This window comes from Sciurus vulgaris, assembly GCF_902686455.1.
Source record: "Sciurus vulgaris genome assembly, chromosome: 9".
Classification (NCBI taxonomy): Eukaryota; Metazoa; Chordata; class Mammalia; order Rodentia; family Sciuridae; genus Sciurus; species Sciurus vulgaris.
The window spans coordinates 144,855,489-144,877,065 of record NC_136469.1 but is presented as its reverse complement, the minus strand read 5'-3'; the positions used below and the strand labels follow the sequence as shown (position 1 = coordinate 144,877,065).

Here is a 21,577-nt window from a genome sequence, read left to right as displayed (position 1 = left end):
ATGATCTCACACGGGGGTCCCTTTTCACAGCCATTGACAGAGCCCGGCAATCACCCCCAGATGCAGACCCCTGCACTTGGGACATAAGCTGGGGTATCCACCTGGAGGACTGTGCCCTGGCCAAGGCTCACTTACTCCCAGGCTCTCCCTGCCAGCTCTAGTCACCCTGGGTCAGGTCCATCTGCCATCATCCATCTCAGCACCAAGCAAAGCCAACAGAACCAGGGGGCCTGTTACACATTCTGCCAACAGCCCTTGTTAGGTCTTAGGACCTTTCCCACAAACATGCTACAGTACCCCCAAATGCCTGGATCTTCCTTCTATGATAGCCAAGCTGCCTACAACCAACTCCATGGGGAGACTGCAGGGAGCAGGTCTCTCAGATCAGATGTGACCAGATCAGTCTGCAGCTGCCCCCATGGGGGAAGGCTCCTGGAACCCCACAGTCCCCATAGTGTCCTACAGTGTCACCAGGCTGCCATGCCAGATACCTCCTGTGGTCTGTGGTATAGGGGAGGAGCTGGGGTGTCAGGTGTTGGCCAGCCACTAGAACCAAGCCTTAACCTAACACCTCCTTGCTTCCCACAACTTGGAACTTGTGCCCACCAGGCTGAGAGACATTAAATATCTGGCCTGAGGTCACATAGCAATGAGGGGGCTTGTGTGCCCACCTGGGAGCCGAGGACAGCATGCAAAGTAGGAGGCTGCCTCCTGTGGGAAGCTGCACCCCGGACGCCTGGGTGTCTGTCTGGAGGGGAGCCTCCTTCAGGGATCCTGCATCTGAAAGCATCCAGCGCAGGCACCTGCTGCTCAGCGGGAGCATGCTGGCCCCTGGCTAGAGGCTCCCACCCACCTTCAAAGTCCCCGTCGCGGGTCTTGGCTGCAAGTTCTGAGGACGACAGTGACTCCTGACACAACGCACAGTCCTCTAAGGCCGCACTCCGCAGGGTCTGGGTAACTGCAAGAAACAATGGCGCTGCTGGGGTTTGGTGGGCAATGTAGTTGATGTAACTGACTGTCCCTGCTGTGCACACCTGGGTGCTCCCAGTAGGTGGACTCCCCCAAACCCAGCATCAGGGCCAGTCCCCCAGCAAGGGCTGCAGTGTGTGCAAGCGGACCAAAGCCAGGTGACCTGCTTGCAAAGTGGCGGGGGAACCACTTCCCTAGTCAGGTAGGGTGTCTGGCCTGGCAGAGGACTTCCAGTCAGTTGAGAGCTTCCTCTTTGCACAGCATGATGCGCCCTAAGGTACATGTCAGCTGCTCCTCAAGGGCATCCAGCCCCGGGGCCCAGGCACATGTGATCAGGTCCCTTGAACTGTGATTGTGGAGGCAAGCAGGGGTCCTGCAGCCCAGTGTGGGCCCTGCCCCAAGGATGGTCTGAGTGGCTTCCAGTCCCTATCTGCTCAGCAGAGCTTGTCTCTGCCTCCTCTGAATCTGGGTTTCCAGATGGCATCCCTGTCAAGATTCCCTGGTAGAATGTGGGTTGGTGGTGTGGTTTGGGGAGCAGAGCTGGGCAGGTACAGGCTCCTCCTCACCTGCAAGGACACACTCTGCTGGCTGGGGGCTTCAGGAATACGTGGGCCATCCTGTTGCCAGATACCCCATGAGCAGAAGCCCTGTAGTGAGGTGTCTCAGCCCAGTGCAAGGGGCAAGCAGCAGGGCTGTAGCCCCTCTCCCACTCAGAACTCTGCAGGGACAGAGGGCCAAACTCCCCATGCTAATCAGTCCCTGACGTGATGCCTTTTCCCTCACCGATACCTGTTATGTGCGTGTAAGTGTGCAGTGTGTAAATCTAAATGTGTCTGTGAGAGCACACGTGTGTGCCTGTGACATGCCGAGTATGCAAATGTGAGTCAAATCGCAGTCAGCAATAGACTCTGCCAGCTACCCCATGGGGCGGGGTCCCACGTCCCCTCCCCTTAACCCTGGCTGACTTCTGAATGCTTTGACAGATGGGTAGAAGTGACACTGGGGCACATCCAGTCACCTGGTATTAGCTTTAACAGGAAGGACAAGTATCCCCAGCACCTATCTGCAATAAAAAAAAATTGGGTCACCTTGCTGCAGTGTGTGCAAGGGGACCAAAGCCAGGTGACCTGCTTGCAAAGTGGCAGGGGAACCACTTCCCTAGGCGATGCATCCTGGCTCCCCTCCACAGACAGCCTGGCGTATCTGGTTATGCAAATCTTAGGATGCGTGGCTGCCTTGGCAGCATGATGAATTTGCCCAGAAGAAGGAGATATGGTTTTTTGAGGGCAGTGGACACAGGGGTTGGCACAGGCTCAGCACCTGTCCTGGAGTGGGCACTCACCCTTCTTTAGCTTCTCCTTGTCATCTGTTTCTGGCTTGGTGGCCATGACCTCGAACAGAGTTTTGAGAATACTTCTCAGGTCGCTCGCATAGTTGGTCTGCAGTTGATCTGCCACACCTGACCAGTGTGATAGAGGGATGGAACGAAGGATGAATTAGGCTGACCGATCTGGAGGCAGGTGCTGTGTGCTGGGCAGGACCTAGCCAGAGCTCAGAGGCCAGCACTTCCCAGCCCCTTGGGAAAGGATTCCCTTGATGTATATATGGACGGTAACTTAATGCACAACCCACTGCACAGCCCACCACAGACCACTCTGTTACCAGCACACTTTATCCAAGGTTATGGCCACTAAGCTGTTATGGCCACTAAGCTGTCCTGGCTGCTCACCAGGGCCTCCATTATGCCTAGCCTCACAGTGGCCCCTGTCACTGTCACAGCAATTTGGGCATCCAGATGTGTCCATTCATAGCCTGCCCACTTCCCAGTGGGCACAGCCTCCATATCCATGACCACACTGCACCAAATAAATCGGACTACAGGGCCACAGTACAGGCTCCACGTGGCTGGGGATCCCAGGGTGGACCTGCCCAGAGGAGGTGCCCAGTGCCCTGCTGTTCTGCTCAGCCCCACCCATCACCCCCAGCACTCCCTGGAGGAAAGGGCTCTGGCCCTCATCCAGAGAGCTCCTTCGGCCTCCCTGGGAAAGACTGCTGCTCACAGGGGTCTCCACTCCCCTAGGGAGCACCTCGTGGGTCCTTGATCCACCCCAGGCCCAGACTTCACACCTGAGATGCAGACGAACAGGCGGTGAATCAGGTCACGGCTGCCGTGGAACCTGGATCGGATCTTCTCTCTTGTGGCCACGGGGGTGACAGGTGGGGCCGCAGGGGCCGCCTCCGGCTGGGTCTTATCTGAGGAGCAGGATCCAGCTGGAGGACAGCTGCACAAAGAAGAGAATGCAGGTGTATGGAGATGGAGGGTAGGGCGAGAGCCTGCGCCTGATGTCCAGCAGGCCTCGCAGCTCCCTCTCCAGAGGGCCAAGCTGCCCAGGTACGGAATCCCTGTGAACCAACTTCAGAGGGTTGTCAATGTGATCCCCATGCCCCACTTGAAAAAGCCAGGTAGCCGGACGGGACTTTGACCCTGTGCCAGCGCTGCTCTGGGCCTGCAATGGCTGCTGCCTATGGCAACCGCTTCCAAGCCCTTCCTTCCACGGTGCCTCCTGTGTTGACATGGCTTCGACTCACAAGCGTAGGCCACTCCGTCTGGCATCCTCAGTTGAAGATCAACTGACTTTCATCTGTGGAAGATCCAACTCACCTTTGTGCCTTTTAAGGGTCAGGGAACTGAATGGCAACCTCTCAAAAGATGTGTTCACACCCTGGGCCCTGGAACCTGTGAGTGGGACTTTATCCAGAAAAAAAGGTTTCTGCTGATGGATTTAATGAAGGATCTTAAACAGATTATCCGGGATTATTTAGTGGGTCCTAAATCCAATGACAAGTGTCCTTATCAGTCATAGAGGAGGCGGCACAGGTACCCAATAGAGAGGAAGAGGCCATATAGCCACAGAGCCAGAGACTGGAGACACAGCCACAAGCTGAGGTCGCCTGGAGCCCCCAGGAGCTGGGAGGAGTTGGAATTCTCCCCAGAGCCTCAGAAGGGAGAGTGGCCCTGCCACATCTGGACTGGGGTCTCCAGACAGCCAGGGCAAGCTTTTGTAGATTGAGGTCACCCAGCTTGCAACACATGCTACATGTGGCCACACGGCACTCAGATGCCTCCACCTCCTGTCACATCCCTTGCTGCCTTCCCAGCAGATGTGACCAGGTTCATCCATTTGCTGCTCAGGGGTGCCTGCAGCTGTGTAAGGGTGCTCACAGCTGACAGCCTTCACCCCAGTTGCACCCTAAAAATGACATATCCTACCTCTCTCACCTTGTCTTTATGTCCCACTTCCTGGGAGATTCCCTCTGCTTTTTCTTCCCATTGTACCCTTGACGTTTTAGTTCCTGCTATCAGGTTCTCAATTTCCTACTCTGACTGCTGTTTCCTGGAGGCAACGTCTTCTATCTGGAAATGTTCATTCACTGCAAAGTTTTAAAAGTTGCCATCAGTGCCCTGCACTGCCTCTTTCCCCGTTTAGGGGAACTGGTCTGTTCAATCTGTTTCCTATGCCAGCAGCTTGCCTCAGATGCTGAGAGTCCTAGGCTGTCTGAGGAAGGGCCTGAATGACTGCCTGTCATAGATGGAAAACAGGAGACTTTCACCTTGCTGGTGGGACTGTAAGTGGGTGCAACCACTCTGGAAAGGTAATCTGGCACCACCTGAATGAAACTGGACCTGCCCAGTAGACATGCCAAACTCGGCTTTTTGTTTGTTTGTTTGTTTGTTTTTAGATACTGGGGATTATACTAGGGTGCACTAGTACAAGCTACATTCCCTAATCCTTTTTATTTTTTATTTTGAGAGTGGGGGTCCTGCTAAGTTGCTAAGGCTGGTCTTGAACTTATGATCCTCCTTCCTGGGCCTCCCAAGTTGCTGGGACTACAGGTAGTCATCCCTATACCAGCTTGGAAACTCTTGTCTTTGTATGTCTGCAGACACAATGGAACCTTCAAGGTAGGACTGGATATTCCAGAGAAAAACAGAAAGGAGCCCAAGCCTGCAAGCAATGTGCTAGAGAGTCCACTGTGATCTGTGGGCAAGGGTTGCAGAGGAAGAAGGGAGCCAGTTGTAGCCACTTGACCATGCAAGTGGATCTTGCACACTGCAGGACCCAGACGCACCCCCAAGAAACACGAGAACTGCCCACTGTCTTACTCAGAGCACACCCTCATGACGTCAAACCACTCTGAAGCACAGAGATGCCCCTGAGCATTCAGGACCATGGTTTGCCGCATGGAGAGCGGCTGGGACAGGAGAGGCACAGACCTCCAGAAGTTCCTTCCTTCAGTGTGACAGTGGTGCATGGGTGTGCATTTAATTGCGAAGTCCTAGCAGAGTGGGTGTTCACTGGAACACTGAGGAGGGCGGAGTCTTGGGTGGGGCTGGGAATAGCAGGTTAGGGAACCAGGTGTTGCTGGACCCTCAGGATGATCTATGGCTCCCTCCTCCCTGCTCGTCCAGTTTTACAGAGGCAAAGGCCCTGACCTTCAGCCTGGATGTGGGCCTTGCTGACCTCTCCCTGGGAGCTGAGGAAGGAGAGGGAAAGGGCCTTCACTGTCCTAGACGTCAGCTTTCACCCAGCACCCCTTTATCACTGTCGACAGCCTCACCCAAAATCACTGAAGATGGAGGTCCAACAAATGCTTTCCACAAAAGCCCATAGCACCATTAACCTCAAAGGCAGCAGGGCGACACCCTCCAAGTGAGCACCCAGGGTAAATGGGCAAACAGAACATGGCATATGCGCATGACAGAATCATTCAGCCTCCAGAAGGAAGGAAATTCGGACCCGTGCCACAATGTGGACACGCCCTGAAAGCACTAAGTCAAAGAGAGCAGGCACCAAGGAAAGACTCCTGTAGTACTCTACTCACAGGAGGTCCCTAGAGTGGGCAAAGCCAGGGCAACAAGAATAGGAGCGTGGTTACCAGGAGTCGGGGAGGGGAACGGGGCCCAAGTTCAAGTTCAAAAGATGAAAGCATTCTGGAGAGAGCCAGTGGGAGTGGCTGTGCTTGGCTGCAGAGGCACAGTTAACATGGTCAGGATGGCGGGTTCTACGTCACGAGTGTTCTACCAGATCCAAAAAAACAAACATGATCAAGGCAGAGAAGGAAGAGGCCAGTGTGTGCAAGAAGGTTGGATCAGGGTGGTGTCCAGTGTAGAAGTCTGGGTGTCTGCACGCTAGAAACCATGATGTATGCCTTTTCAGTGTGTGCACCCAGGGCCTTGCGCATGCTAGGCACGTGACCTGCCACCGAGCCACACCCCAGCCCTGACACATATGCCGCAAAAGGGTGGAATTTATGGTCTTTACACTACATATTAATAAAGACGTATTTTAAAAACTCATATTTAGATGTGGCAGCAATAAATTGAAAATGAAATTTAAAACATAATCCCATGTACAACAAGAAGATCAAAATACTTGGAATAAATTTAATGAAAGAAGTGTGAAGTTATACGCTGAAAACTAGAAAACATCACTGAAATAAATCAAAAGAGATGATTAAATGGAAAGTCATCTTGTGTTCATGGATTGGCAAGCTGGCAAGCTCCCCAAATTGATCTCCAGATCCCATGAATCCCAATAAAAAAGTCGGCTGCCTTTTGTTTCCATGCAGAAATTGATAGGCTGATCCTAAAATTCATACTGAAATGCAAGGAGCCAGAAAAGCCAAAACAACCTTGAAGAAGAAAAAATAAGTGGGAGGACTCAGACTTACACCCATGACTCAAAATCTGAAAAGCATCCTCAGTGATCAAGACTGTGACACAGGCCCTGCATACACAACTAGAGTCCAGAAAGAAGTCCATGTGGACTGTGCACTGACGCAGCTGATTTCCAGCAGAGGGGAGTGAGCAGTCTTCAATAAACACTGCTGGGAAACCAGACAGCCACGTGCCAAAGCCAGCAGTCCTATTCTTACCTTATCCCATATGCAAATGTGAACTCAATATGGAACAAACATAGGCTGGGCTGTAGCTCAGTGTACAGCACTTGCCTAGCATGTGTGTGGCACTGGGTTCCATCCTCAGCACCACATATAAATAAATTAAAAAAAAAAAAAAAAGGTATTGTGTCCATCTGCAACTAAAAAAAATTTTTTAAATGGAACAAATACTTAAATCCAAGAGCTAAAACCACAGAGTTCTTAAAAGAAAACACAGGTGCACATCTTTGTAACCTTGGCTTAGGTTACAGTCTCTCAGAAATGACACCTAAAACAGCATCAAAAGAAAACACAGACACATTCACGAACATTAAAAACCTCTGTGCTTCATAGGACACTGTTGAGAAAGTACAAAAAGAAAAAACAGAATAATTTTTGAAAATTGTGTGTCTAATAAAGTTAAGGAATAGTATCTGGAATATGGAAAGAACCCTTATAACTCAATGATAAAAATACAAAATAAACCTAGCTAAAAACTGGAAAATGGATCTGAATACACATTTTTCCAAAGAAGGTATACAAGTGTACAAAAAACCTAAGAGAAGACGCTCAACATCATTTCATTTGGGAAATGCAAATCAAGATGGCAATAAAATATCATTTTACATCCATTGAAATAATTGTTTCAAAACAACAAAACTAAAAATGAGTGTGGGTGAGGACAGGGAGGATGTGGAGAAGCCAGAAAGTGAAATGGCAGGCTCAGGTAGGACAAGCAGGTAAACAAAACAAGGTACGTCCACAGGAAGGAGCCAGACACTGACACATGCTACAGTGTGGGTGAGCCTGGAAGTCATCAGGCCAGTCACAAAAGGCCACACACTACCCAAAACGCCCAGGACAGGCCAACTGAGGGAGACAGAAAGTGGAGCGGGGCAGCCAGAGCCGAGGCGGTGGCGGGGCCTGGTGGGGGTGGTGGTGGAGATGTCCACTGATGGCGTTGGGGCTTCCTTACAGGGTGACATTCTGGAATCTGAGGGTGGTGACAGTTGTGCACCCTTGTGACCTTTCCTGTAGTCGTAAACAAGGGATATCTCATAAGCCACGCATCCATCAACAGAGGGCTGACTCTGCATATGAAGTCACACCTGTATGATGGATAGCTGAGAACACTGCAAATGTTAATATATTAAATGAAAAAGGTAGCACTTTTTAAAAAATTAGAAATATCATAAGTACATAGATGGGAAATTAGGAGATACACTCAACTATAAATATGAAGCTTCAGTATGACATTTCATTATTGAATAGCAGGCCTGCAGGCAGGTCATTATTTACCAAAACCTCTCCTGTGGTCAAGTATTACATTTCTGATCAAAAGACTAAATGCTATTCCAAGAAGAGAGCAAAGTACCTGCCAGCAGCAGATGGCATCCTTGGGCCCTTTTGTGGCAAGAGGTTCATTTCCCAGAAAAGGAAGAGGCTGCGGGGTTGACCCCAGATAAGAAGCCTTTCTGGACAAGCATCCTGCTGCTGGCACCATACACCCCCCTGAATAACACTCTCCTGAGGCCCCACTTGGACTGGTTTGAAGCCTGGCAGAAGAGTGAAGAAGTTGGATGAACGGCAGAAAGTGAGCCAAGGGGGGTGCTTACAGAGACTGGCCACAGACAGAAAAGCCAAGGAGGCCCTTACCACCAGGAGTCCAGCTGGGCTTCTAGGGCCAAGAGCAACAAAAGAACAGGATACGGAGGTAGAGCTGGGGATTTCACCTGGAGCCCCAGCTGAGTCCTGTCTGGGTCAGCACATTGCTGGGCCTCCTGCACAGGCATTGTTTGAGCATCGGGAGGCCCAGGAAGCTGGGTTTGGAAGGGTGTTGACCTGCCTTGGCAGTTGCTGGACAGGGGAGAGGTGAGGTGAGACCCCTGGAGGGAATCAGACCCTCTGAAAGCCAGATCCAGTGGAACACTGCATACATGAACTGGAGAGTGACAGGTGCCCCTCCAGTGAGGGCTCAAGACACAGGAGAGCCAGCCGTAGGAGGCAGAGGCTGAGGAGCAGGGCCCTGGCCCCTGCCAGGGGCTTCCTAAGCCTGGCCAAAAAGTCCGCACTCTTGTCACTAGCACCAACCACTACCCTAGCACATCGGCATACCACCAACACGCTCACAGATGCGGAACTCTCCAGCAACTCCGCAGCTTCTCCACTCTCCAGGGACTGCGGCTGGGTTCTCCTTCCTGCCACAGAAGGCAAGCGGATTCCCTGGTTCCACTGACTGTGAGACGTCATTCTCTGCTACAGAAATTCAGAGTGATTCTGGTGCAGTCCAGTTCACTTCTTCAGCCATGGTCACAGTCAGGCCATGCCAGCAATGCAAACTTTCCAAAGTGCTTCCCGTGGACAGCGCACATGGAGGAGAAAAAAGTGAATTTATTGTGGCAGTAGAAAAATCTGAGGGAAACCTGTGAAATCTTGGAAACTGGATATATCTGAATTCAGCAAATGAGGGCATTTTATTGAACCTAAAATTTCAATACCAATCACTTTTAAAAAGGAAGATGGTAAAATGCCCAAGTGAATCAGGTGGTGAAGAATTTAGTAACTGAGTGTGTAGACAGAAAAAAGGCTTTCATTATCTTGAACTTCTGAGAGCCTGTGAAATAAGAATGCCCACTTGGGAAAACAAAGAGCACGGTGAGATGTTCTGGTCACAACATCTGGGAACCCTTGCAGCTCTCTGCAAAGACCCAGCTAACAGGAAAGCAAGAACAACAAGAGACTGATGGGCTTCAAAAGCAGTGCTTGGTGGAGGAAATGGAAGCTTGGAAACAGTTGGTAGGCTGGCTGCTCCTTATAAGTCTCCCTTGCATGTGTCCACCCATCCATCTAGCCATTCATTCATCTTTCCATCCATCCATCCATCCAACCAATCATTCCCCACTTGTCCTACAAACATAGACTAAGCACCAATTATGAGCCAGGAATTGCACAGTTGAGTCCTTAGGAGCTCAGGATTTGACAACAGAGCTAAATAGGCAAACAGTTAAGTATCACACAATATTGCATAATGGAAGAGCCACAGATAAGGCATGTTATGAGGATTGGAAGAGGACCTCTTTGCTCAGGGTGGAGGAGGGCCTGGGGCACTAGGAGTGCTTCCTGGAGGGTCAGCATAAGGACAGCCTGAGTAGAGACCTGTGGAGCCCACTCTGGCAATGCTGGAAGGGGCCACACAGAGGCAGAGACAAGGGCAGGATTTGCCAGTGTCCCGAGGGGCCTGGACCCCACCCTGTTGGCCACGGGTCTCCAAAGGATGCTCCATACGTTCCAAAATAGACTCTTGAGGAAACAGAGTGTGAATCATGGTTTGTGCTGCCCCTGTCTTAGAATCTCACCATCCAGAGTCCGCATGGGAGTGAGTAGACCAAGTACCCATGTGCTAGGCCAGGTGCTACACAGGACACATGCACTGGCAGAGTCCTGGCCACATGCCACGGGGGCCGAGGGGGCATACAGTCAGCCTGGAAAACTGCTCGGAAGTAAGACTGTCTTCTGCCAGGGTAAGGGCTTGGAGACAATGAGAGGAAGGGTGGAGAGTGGGACAGGGCATAGAGGGGCCAGGCCAGCCTCGGGGGACAAGTTGGCAGAGACCTGACTGATGAGGCCTGAGATGGGGGTGAGCATGGCCTTCCTGGGAAACTTGTGTGAAGGCCTTGCTCAGGGGGCCCCTGAGCCAGGGTGGACGCACCATCTAGGACACCTCTGGTCACAAGAGGAAAGTATCCAGAGCCTTGATCTGCCAACCTCAGCAAGATCTAGCTTTGCCTTCCTCTGTGAGTCCTGGGGTAGAACAGGGTTAGGACACCTTCCAGGAGATACCCTGGAATCAGTAGCCAAAGTCACAGCTGACTTGCTCAGTCACATTTGGAAATCAGCAGCAGGTGGACCCTGCTCATTGGTCAGTGCCCTTGAAGTCTAGCATGGCGAGGATTTGGCAGTGAGGTGTGTGCACAAGGAGGGCTGAATGGTGTCCCCTCCACCCAATCCATGTTTCAGTCACAGCCCACAGTCCCTCAGATGGTGGCCTCATTTGGAAATAAGGTCCTGGCAGGTGTAATCAGTTCAGATGAGGCCGCATTGGAGCAGGTGGCCCTCATCCCCATGACTGGTGTCCTCGTGTAAGGGGAGCTTGGACAGACTCGCAGGCAGGGAGAACGTCCTGTGACAATGACGGCAGAGGTCAGGGTGCTGGTTCTATGAGCCAAGGAGCCCCAGGGACACCGGAACCACCAGGAGCTGCAGGGGGCCCGGGACAGAAGCTCCCTCACAGCCTCAGGGGAGCCGGCCCTGGACACCTTGCTGGGGACTTGCAGCCTCCGGGATGGTGAGACATCAACACTCTCAGTTGCCAGGTGTCAAGGTACTTTGTCATGGCAGCCGCATCCCTGGCCAGGACGATGGCTGGCAGGTCGTTGTACTTCTGTCAGCCCAGATCTGCCCATTTCTTCTGAACAGACCATGTCTTCCTGCTTCGGTCCTCCCCAGCCACTTGTGGTCATTCTCCTGGTGGCTCTAATGCATGACTCTGCTCCTAAGGAAGTCTTCTCACAGCCATATGGTCAGCTGGCTGGTGGCCTGCCCAACACTGCCATCTTGCGATCCTCCTGGCAGATTCTAGCCAGAGTCAGGTGGCTTCTAAGTGTCATTCAGATTCTGGTGCATTCTCTTGGGGTGCCTTCCAGTGACCATGCTCCTCTGGCCCTCAGGGAAGTGGGAACAATCTGGGAACCCATCACAGGTGCCCCCCTTCCCCAAATCATCTGCAGGCAGGGACACTGCAAGTGCAGGAATGTTAGCCTGCCACATCTGCTGCAGGACTAGGGTCCTACTACAAGGCTGCAGAGAGAGCCTATTTGGCACCAACCTTGCTTCTCCCTGGGAATGGGTGCCACGAGATGCTCCTCCCTCCTATCCCCAGGCCAGCCTGCCGCTGTTAGTGAGACCCTGTGAATGTCAGCTTGGGGACACCAGAAAGGCAACCAGTCAGAGGTGAGCATAGTCCTACCTTCATGGGGGTGAGCATCTGGCAGGCACTGGGCAGCCTGAATCCCTAGGACAGGTGCATGGCCACTGAGGCTGGGCAGTGCTGCGCTCTGGACCTGTCATGACTATTTTGATCTCCCCTTGTTCCACAAGACATGTGGGCAGAAATGATACCAGCTCCAGATGAGAAGCCTGCCCACCCGACTCTGGATGTCAGCCTGCTGGGACCTGGCACAGAGAGCCCTTCACACCACACCTGGTCTGGGCTGTGGGCCTGCTGGGACCTGGCACAGAGAGCCCCTCACACCACACCTGGTCTGGGCTGTGGGAGCTGAGATGACCTCCAGGCACTTCCTGAGGCCACTTGGCATACTGGGATTTGTTATGCAGCATAACTAACTGATACAACAGGCAGATACTAAAATGGAGGAACTGAGTGGCAGCTAACATCCTGGGAAAGAACCCAGAGCAAAAGCAAAGCACCTTGCTGAAGAGAAGCCTGATTAGGGTGTAAGCCCCATCTCAGAGGCTCCAGTGTGTACACACCCTTCCCCGGGGGATCTCGCTTATCTGTACAGGACACCACAACAGACCCTAGGGCAGGAGGGAGTGTGGCCACCCCAGCACCTATGACTGACACTCCATCAGCCTGAGGCCCCAGAAAGAGCCTAAGTGGACAGAACAATGGAGGGTCACCCAGGGCAGGGTCAACCACACTACACTGCACAGGCACTTTGAGTGGGGTTGGGGGATAAGGGCTGGTCTCAGAGCCACCCAGCTGCCCAGCGGCTGGCAGAGGACCTTGTGGGGAGCTCATATCTGCAGGACATGCCCCAAATAGCACAGGGACCTGGAACTTGTCTATGGCAGTGACTGATCACAGGAGGCAAAGAAACAGGTGACACATTGAGTGGCAGCCTCCTAGAGGCCAGATGGCAAAGGGGCTTCCCACATGGGTCCAGCTGCCCTGATCCAGCCTGTGTCTCCTGCCCAGGTCAGATCCCACACGTCAGTGCCTGGACGTTTCCCATGCAGCACCCTCTGGCCTGCGCAGAGGGTGAGAGGCAGCAAGTGCTCACAGCTGTTGGGAGACCCAGGCAGGTGACTCCCCCCACTCCAGCAAGGCAGTAGGGCTGGTGGGGTCCTGGAATGCTGGGGGTGCCAGGGTGCTGGCAGCCCTGGTCAGGGCCTGAGGGTGAGGCAGCACAGGTGGACTGGGCTTCCATTATGATCTCAGCCCAGGCAAGGCTGTTCAGGGGCCTGACATGACACTCCCATAGAGCCCACCTGGCTCTATGCCCCCCAGGGCGGCCTAAGGAAAACTCATGAAGCAGAATTTCCCCAGGCCTCAGAGGAGCCCGCACCAGGCCCTGAGAGGCACAGTGCACCCTGAACTGTTGGGGCTGCCCCAAGGAGATACAGCCCCTGCCAAGACCCCACAGGTCCAGGACAGAGAACCTTTCAAAACACAAATCAGAACTCAAATCCTCCATTCCTCATCTCTGTCAACCTCCCCTCCTGCGTTATCCCTTCACCTACTCCTCTCAGCCTTGCTTCTTGCTGTCACAGACAGGCTAGGCAGGCTGTGGCTACAGGGCCTTTGCACAGATGTTGCACGGATGTCACTGAACCCAGAAGGCTCTTTGCCTGGATACTCACAGAAGCCCCCTAGTTCATCCGGGTTGTTCCTCGGTCTCTTTGGAGAAGCCATCCCTGCCCTACCTCATGCCTAGCTCTTTTCCTGGCCCTACCCTACAGGACTGCTGCTCAGGCATCATCTCCCCATGCTCCCAGAGAAGCACTCCAATACCTCAGCACTCTGCAGCACCTACCAGCTCTATGCAGTCCAGTACACCCTGGCCTTCTAACAGATACCTGATGGGCAGGCAGTGGAGAACTTCCATGCAGTCTCTCCCCTTTGCAGCAGTGCTCAGTGATGATGGGCGTTAGGAAAAGAGCAACCTTCAGGACCTGCAGAGACCCCAGTGCTCAGCAGGTCTCTCCTCTTGTCCTCTCCTGCGGGGCCATGAAGGTGGAGGCTCTCCACAGGGAGGAAGAGTAGAGTGGTAGGAGCACAGGACTCAGATACCAGTGGGCTAAGTTTGGGGCACCCTCCAAAATATGATGTGTCCACATCAAATCCCCAGAAACGGACTGTAAGCATTTTAGAAAAGGGTCTTTGCAGTTATACTGAGCAGAGGCTCTTGAGGTGAGACCATCTCGCACTTTCTCCCCAGGCCCTACGTCCAGTAAGTATCCTGAGGAGAGGTGGAAGGGGAGACGCAGGGTTCAGGAGAGGCGGGGGGTCCCAGGGATGCAGCCACAGGAAAGGGGGATGCCAGGAGCTACGGGCAGCTGGAAGAGGCTGGCTGGGTCCTCCCAAGAGCCCCAGCTGGAGCACTGCCCCTGGCCAGTACCCGACCTCAGAACTGTGAAGAATCCAGTCACTTAAGCCTCCTGCTTGTGGGTATTTGGTTACAGCAGCCGCAGAACAGGAACCAGGAAGTGGAATCTGTAATTCAATCCCAGAACCATCTTACCTACTGCCAGGTGAGCCTGGGAGCCTGGTCAGATACTTGGCCCAGAGACCTGCTCCCCAACCCAATGAACGGGCAGTCAAATAACTGTGTGACCAGACAAGGAAGATCCCTCCTGCATGGCACTGGGGCAGCACAGACACAGACGCCAGGCCTCCAAGTAGGCCACACGCATGGCAGGGGAGGCAGGGCTGTGCCCACAGCGAGTGGAAAGTGGAAATGATTCACACCAGTAGCACGTGTAATAAGTCTCTGATATTCAAAAGAAGGAGTCACATAATTATGGCCCAAGTCACTTAAGGGGCTCTAAGTCTGAGATCGATGTTTACAGTGCCTTGCAAAGTGTTCACTTGCTGTATTCGTTCCACAGATGGAGCACTGAACAGCTCCAAGGTGACTGTGAAGGGTGCTCTCATGTGGAGGCCATGAACATCACAAGCACTCGAGGAAGGCACTGAGCAGAGGGGAGCCCTGCCTGCTTGTCCTTGTCTGTCTTTTTTTTTTTTTTTTTTGCAGGGCTGGGGATGGAACCCAAGCCTTGGACTTACAAGACAAGCACTCTACCAACTGAGCTACGTCCCCAGCCCACTATGTCCGTCTGTTTTAAGAAGGGTGTTTGCTACATTGCGCGGGTGGCCTCACAATCCTCCTGCCTCTGATGGATCCCCAAGTCCCCTCCCCAGTAGCTGGGATCACAGGCATGCACAGGGGTCTTCACAGCTGGAAGGGCACATGAGGATGTGGGACATGTCAGGTGGACAAAAACAAGACTTGTTCCTATGATATGAGAGCGCATGTCCACAGGCTCCTGTAACGGTAGGAACAGCCAAGGTCTCCATCACATGTGTGCACATAAAACGGGGTGCTTGTTCACACCCCACCTATTATGGGACTCCTGGTGCCATGACACTGGTAGTGTTGCAGTCAGAGAGTCCTGGCCTTGGGTCCTGGCTCCACGCTGACCAGTCCTGTGAACTTGAGCAGATCACTCCATGACTCCCAGTCTCCGCTTCTTTCCTACAAAATTTGCAGAACTGTAGCTTGAATCCAGGGGCACTCTACCACTGAGCGGCATCCCCAGCCCTTTTAAAATTTTTATTTGGAGACAGGGTCTCACTAAGTCTCACTAAATTGCCCAGACTGGCCCTACACTGGTAATGCTCCTGTTTCAGCCTCCCCAGCCTCTGGGATTATAGGTGTTCCCCACTGTGCCTGGCTTTCCCATGGAACCTGAATGATGACACTGCCTTGAGGGGTCAGCGGTCAAGGCTGTGTGCACAGCCCCAACTGCAGGGAATGACACGGGCCTGGAGAGTTAAAGAAAGGGAGCCAGAAGCCGACGGCCAGATGATGTGTGACAAGACATCACTGTGCACAGACCCACACTCAGGGGTCCCAGGGCACTCAGGTGAAGCCTCCTCTGGGCTCTCCCTCCCCGTGCTGCGCCCCCAGGGCAGGCAGGCAACAAGGCTGGCGGGGGGGAAGGAGCAGTTCTTATTCCACAGGCCGAAGGAGTCAGAGGAATCACTGTGGACGGCAAATACCTACAGCATGGTTTCAAGTTCCAAATGCAAAACAGAGACTGGGTTTGCAGGCAGCATAGCCATGAAAATTAGCCCGTTTCTCATCTCTAATTGCACAGCAGTAGTGCCGATGTCCCTAGAGACAAGCCACTCAGTGTCCCTTAGGTGTTTCACACCCACTCCCACCCACTTCTGCTGAGGTCACAGACTTTGGTCCTGCCCAGACTCCTTGAGGGTGCCAAGGGTCCTGCCTGCAAGGTGAGTCCACTGAGGATGCAGAAGGGCCTGGCCTGGGACCAGAATCCCATGGTGCCAGCAAGGACCCTGGATGGGAGTCTCAGGAGTGGCGGGGACTCACAGGAAGAGGGGCAGTGAGGGCGGAGGGCCCTGAGTCATTACTTCTGCTGTCCCAGGGCCTTGGTGTACTGCAGAATGAGAAGATAATGCCGTCCACCCAGGGTGCTCAGGGATGCCTGAGCACACACCATGGAGGGGTGGGCACTCAAGTCTTCCCGCTGGGAGGCCCTGCGCCTACAATGGAGCAGAGGCACAGCCTCCCGAGAGGCATGGGGGCTAATTGGAGGTGGGGGCCATGGCTGCTGGACCAGCTCTCAGGGCCACAGACTGCCTCTACCTGCCACTGTCAGAGAGGTCAGCCCTCCAAAGGGCCAGGCAGGACAAGGACGTCAAGCTGCCCCAGCCCTGGAGTAACCAAGTTCTGCCCCACGCTGGTTGCAAGCATACCCCTCCCCACAGTCTCCATTTTGAAACTGCCTGGGGCCTTGTGCACTAGGGTCAGCAGGCCATGGACCTGGGGACTAAGATCTTGGAAAGGTCTCCAGACCTGCCTGTGGTGTCCAGAAGGAGCACTCTGAGCAAGAGTCCCACCCAGATTTGGGAGTGACAGGCAGGCAGTGGAAGATGTAGCCAGCCCTTCCCCTCTAAGGACACTTTCAGGTCCCGGAGAGACAGATGAAGGTGCAAGCTGGAGGAGGACAGAACAGATGGCAGGCAGGCCCAAGGGCGCCCCATCCTTGCTGGGGCTATCAGCTGACAACCAAGAGAATGCAGGCCTGCATGGACAGGGGGACGCTGGCTCTACCAGAGCCACCTGTCCCAGCCACAGGCCAACAAGCTGTGTGCCTGAGGGGTCCAGGTACAGGACTAGCCCAGGGAGGAAAGGTCACCCACGTTGATCTCCCTGAGGCTGCACTGCCCAGGCCCAGCTCTCCTTCAAGGCATGGAAGACCAAGTCTGCCAGCCCATAGGACTGGATGCAATGGTGCCTGACTCCTGAGGTTTACCCTCACATTGCTATGACAACCCCTCCATAGTGGGTCCCGTCTGTCCACTAGTCCCTGTCCAGCTGTCAGTGAGTAAGTCTATGAAGCTGCTTGCTGATGGCCCCCAGGAGACATTTCCCAAAGCCAGGGTACAGCAGAGTTGGCAGGGCCACACCTTGTCCCCTGGGCCCCAGAGCAGCTGTGATGCCCTCAGCTCACCAGCCTCCCAGGAAGTCAGTCCCTTTAGGCAGGCCTCACCCCTCCCCACTGCAGACCAGGGGTTGGGAAGGGCGTTGCCTTGGGTGCTCACCTGGTTCCTCACTTTCCCCCTAAAGCTAGGCACAAAGCTGCTCCCTCAGCCAAGGAGCTATGGGGAGCAGGGGGCTATGGTCTGCTTCCTCTGGGCTCAGCCCTGCCTGACCAAGATGCTGGGCTCGGAGACACAACCAGACCCAGGCTGACACTTGCTCAGCTCTTAAAAAGGCCCCACGGTGGGTTGGGGAGTAGGCTCAGTGGTAAAGTGCTTGCCTAGCATGTGTGAGGCCCCAGGTTCCACCCTAACATATCAGAACCTGATCTCACAGCATCACCTCCTAACTACCTTGCAGGGGTCCCATTCTAAAATTGGGAAAAGCGGATAAGCAGAAGTGCGTGCACATACACACGCACACAGACTCGTGTGCACACATATGCATACATGTGTACATACAGGCACTGCTGCCACCCACCCCCATTCATGCCTTACAGACTCTCTGAGCTTTTGCTGCTTTTAAAAGCCTCTGAACGTGGGAGAATATCTTTGCCACTCATACTTCAGATAGAGCACTAATTTCCAGAATATATAAAGAACTCAAAAAACTCTACACCAAGAATACAAATAACCCAATCAACAAATGGGCTAAGGAAATGACAGACACTTCACAGAAGAAGATCTACAAACAATCAACAGATATATGAAAAAATGTTCAACATCTTTAGTAATAAGAGAAATGCAAATCAAAACTACCCTAAGATTCCACCTCATCCCAATTAGAATGGCGATTATCAAGAATACAAGCAACAATAGGTGTTGGAGAGGATGTGGGGAAAAAGGTACACTCATACATTGCTGCTGCACTAATTTGCAGCCACCCTGGAAAGCAGTGTGGAGATTCCTTAGAAAACTTGGAATGGAACCACCATTTGACCCAGCTATCCCACTCCTCGGCCTATACCCAAAGGACTTAAAATCAGCACACTACAGAGATACAGCCACATCAATGTTCATAGCTGCTCAATTCACAATAGCCAGACTGTGGAACCAACCCAGATGCCCTTCAATTGATGAATGGATAAAGAAACTGTGGTGTATATACACAATGGAATATTACTCAGCTATAAAGACTAACAAAATTATGGCATTTGCAGGAAAATGGATGAAATTGGAGAATATCATGCTAAGTGAGATAAGCCAATCTCAAAAAACCAAAAGCTGAATGATTTCGCTGCTAAGTGGATGATGACACATAATGGGGGGTGAGGGGGGTGAGAATGGAGGAAGGAGGGACTGTATAGAGGGAAAAGAGGGGAGGGAGGAGTGGGGGGGGAGGGAAAAAAACAGAATGACTCAAATACCATTATCCTATGTAAATGTATGATTACGCAAATGGTATGTTGTTACTCCATGTACAAACAGAAACAACATGGATCCCATTTGTTTACAAAAAAAAATTAAATTAAAAAAAAAAGCCTCTGAACAGTTGCCTCTGTGGCAAGGGAACCTTGAAGCTGCAGGTGGACTTGCCTGAGGATGCGCACTGGTCTCCCTGTTCCACAGTCAGCGATTTAAACCTGTTTCCTCTTGCCTTGCCTGAGTGAAGATGGGAAGAAAGACTCTGCTTTAGAGAAGTGGCCATTCAGACTGGGATTTCCTGGTCCCATGGGATGCTGCCCAGAGCCTCCAGGAGCAGGAAGCCTCAGGCAGCAGGGCAGCCTGCTCAACTCTCACCTCAGTGGCCTCAGCTCAGAAGGAAGCCCCCTCCTCCTCCTGGCTCCCCGAGGAGCCAACTCTGACCACTGAGCACCATTCCAGTGCAAACCCTCTAGTTTCTGCCCTGACCATGGATGATGAGAAAGTAGGGTGATGGGCAGGAAGTGGTCTTGGTTCACATGGGCACTCCTGACAGAGAGCTGCTATGCCCCCACTGAGCACTGCTGAGGGCCAGAACCAGGGGCTATAGCCCTTCTCTGGAGACCTGCAGGGAGAGAGGTCAGCTGGCTACACCAGGAGGCACAGCACAGCAAGCCTGGATCTGCCCAGTCCTGTTCTCCTGGAGATGCCCTCCAGCACTGCAGCCTCCCATACCCACAGAGGCCACCTGCCTACCTGAGGACATGGACCAGTCTGAGGGCTGCCATGTCTGTGCCCTCAGTGCTGGGGCTGGAACACTACCAGCATGCCCTGGGGTTGCACTGGGCTGAGGGGCAGCAGGTAGGTGGGGCTCCTCGGGCCACAGGGTAGGACCTGGGGGAGAAAACCAAGGATGTGAGAACCTGGACTTGATCTTGATGTCCCCAGCACCTAGGGTGTCCTCTGAGGTCCTGCTGCCCTTCAGCCCATGGGGCCTCCCTTTCTCACTTGGCCAGAAGCTGTACATTTGCTCAACCAAGGTTCCTAGGTCACATCCAGGTTCCTGGAGCTGTGGTGCCACAGAACATGGGATGTGTAGGTGGACCCTGAGAACAGGTCCTGCATGTAGCCCAGAGGCTGCGGTCAGACATTTGGGTGAGCAGGGTGACCATGGGAACAACTGCTCGAAGGTGGCCATGGGACTCAACAACGCCACATAGGCAAAGCTCCCCACAAACTCGGCAAAGGCGGCACGTGTGACTGTACTGGTGGCTTGGTGTAGAAGGGAGGACCATCACAGCATGCAGGGAAGGGTAGTAGCTCAAAGGAGCAAATAGGGGCCAGAAGCAGGAGAATGGAACCATCTAAAAGCAGGTGCTCTGTCTGGTCAGAGGATGCTGCAGGGATGAGGGAAGGCAACAGTGGCCCAGGGACTGGATGGGAGGGCTGCATAGGTCCCTGAGGGCCTGAGGTGAAAAACAGGGAGACAGGGCGTCTGGGAGTGTTCTGAGCAGAGGTGCTATGAGCACATCTGGGAGGAGGTCAGGAGGGAGTAGGGAATGAGGACCACACGATGCTGTGGCAAATAAGTTCTGCTTATTATCTGAACTAGAAATGGATCACTGAGCAGATTCACAGCTAGGAAAGAAATTGGATTTGTAGTAAAAATGTTCCTCCAGAGAAAACTCTAGGCCCAGATGGTTTTGTTAGTAAATTCTGTGTAATATTTAAGGCCAAAGGAATGCCAGCTCTATAATATTCTTGCAGAAAACTGAAGGAGCAGACAGGCCTCCCAACTCATTCTAGCATCCCGGCATCACCCTGCTAGCCAAGCCTGAAAAGAGCATTATAAGAAAAGACAGTCACAGACCAGCATTCCTCACAAACAGATATGAAACTCTTAAAAAATTTTAACAAGTCAAAGCCAACACTATTTAAAAGGATACCTCATGACCAAGTATGGCTCACTTTAGGAATGCAAGGTTGGCTCAATGTCTGAATATCAATCAACAGGATTTATTGCATTAACAGACTAAAACAGAAAAACTATGACTGTCCCAAAAGATGCAGAAAAAGCATTTGAGAAAATTCCATGTCTATTCTTGATAAAAATCATCAGCACACTAGGAAGAGAAGAGAAATCTCCTTTTTATCTAGAAGGCAAAGCGCATCTATGAGAACTCTGCAGCTCACATCTCACTCAGCAGTAGAGACTGACCATCCAGGACCAAGGCAGACTTGTCCTGTGTTCTCCCTTCTGTCGTCCAGGCCTTGGCAAATGCCACCACCTGGGCACCTCCCCTGACTGCTCTCCCTAAGGGAGCTGCACCACCTGGCACTCTCCATCTTAGGAACTGATTCTAATTTCTTCCAGGAGGAAGAGGCAACAGCAGAAGGAGCAGGTCAGGATGAAGTAGAGACCTGGGAGCTGAGGGCAGGTTGGAGGGAAGGGTGAGAGTCACGGGCAAGGGTGCCTGTAAGGTCAGCACAGGGTGAGATCTCAAGGGCTGGTCACGACACTGTGCTCACCACTGCCCACATGGGCTGTGACTCAGCAGGAGGCCAATCAGCTACAAGGGTGGCACCCCTGGCAGGACCCCCCTCACCTGGGCGCCTCCTATATGCCATGCTCCCCTCAGGGCCACACAGGATTGGCACCAACCCTGGTGGGGTTCCAGGACTTGAGGGTCACTGTGCTTGCTGAGGTTGTGT

The 21,577-nt window shown here is 52.9% G+C and overlaps 1 protein-coding gene across 4 annotated transcripts in view; it reads right to left on the bottom strand.

Annotated features, from left to right (window-relative positions):
- Positions 1-21,577, bottom strand: part of ZFYVE28 (zinc finger FYVE-type containing 28) — a 114,372-nt gene that overhangs the window by 1,891 nt on the left and 90,904 nt on the right. For all 4 annotated transcript variants that reach the window (XM_079154393.1, XM_079154394.1, XM_079154396.1 and 1 more), the window contains 3 exons: positions 3,097-3,251; positions 2,312-2,428; positions 854-958 (listed from right to left, as the gene is read on the bottom strand). In XM_079154393.1, coding sequence (XP_079010519.1) covers positions 854-958; positions 2,312-2,428; positions 3,097-3,251 — 377 coding nt within the window. The remainder of the gene's footprint in view (positions 1-853; positions 959-2,311; positions 2,429-3,096; positions 3,252-21,577) is intronic.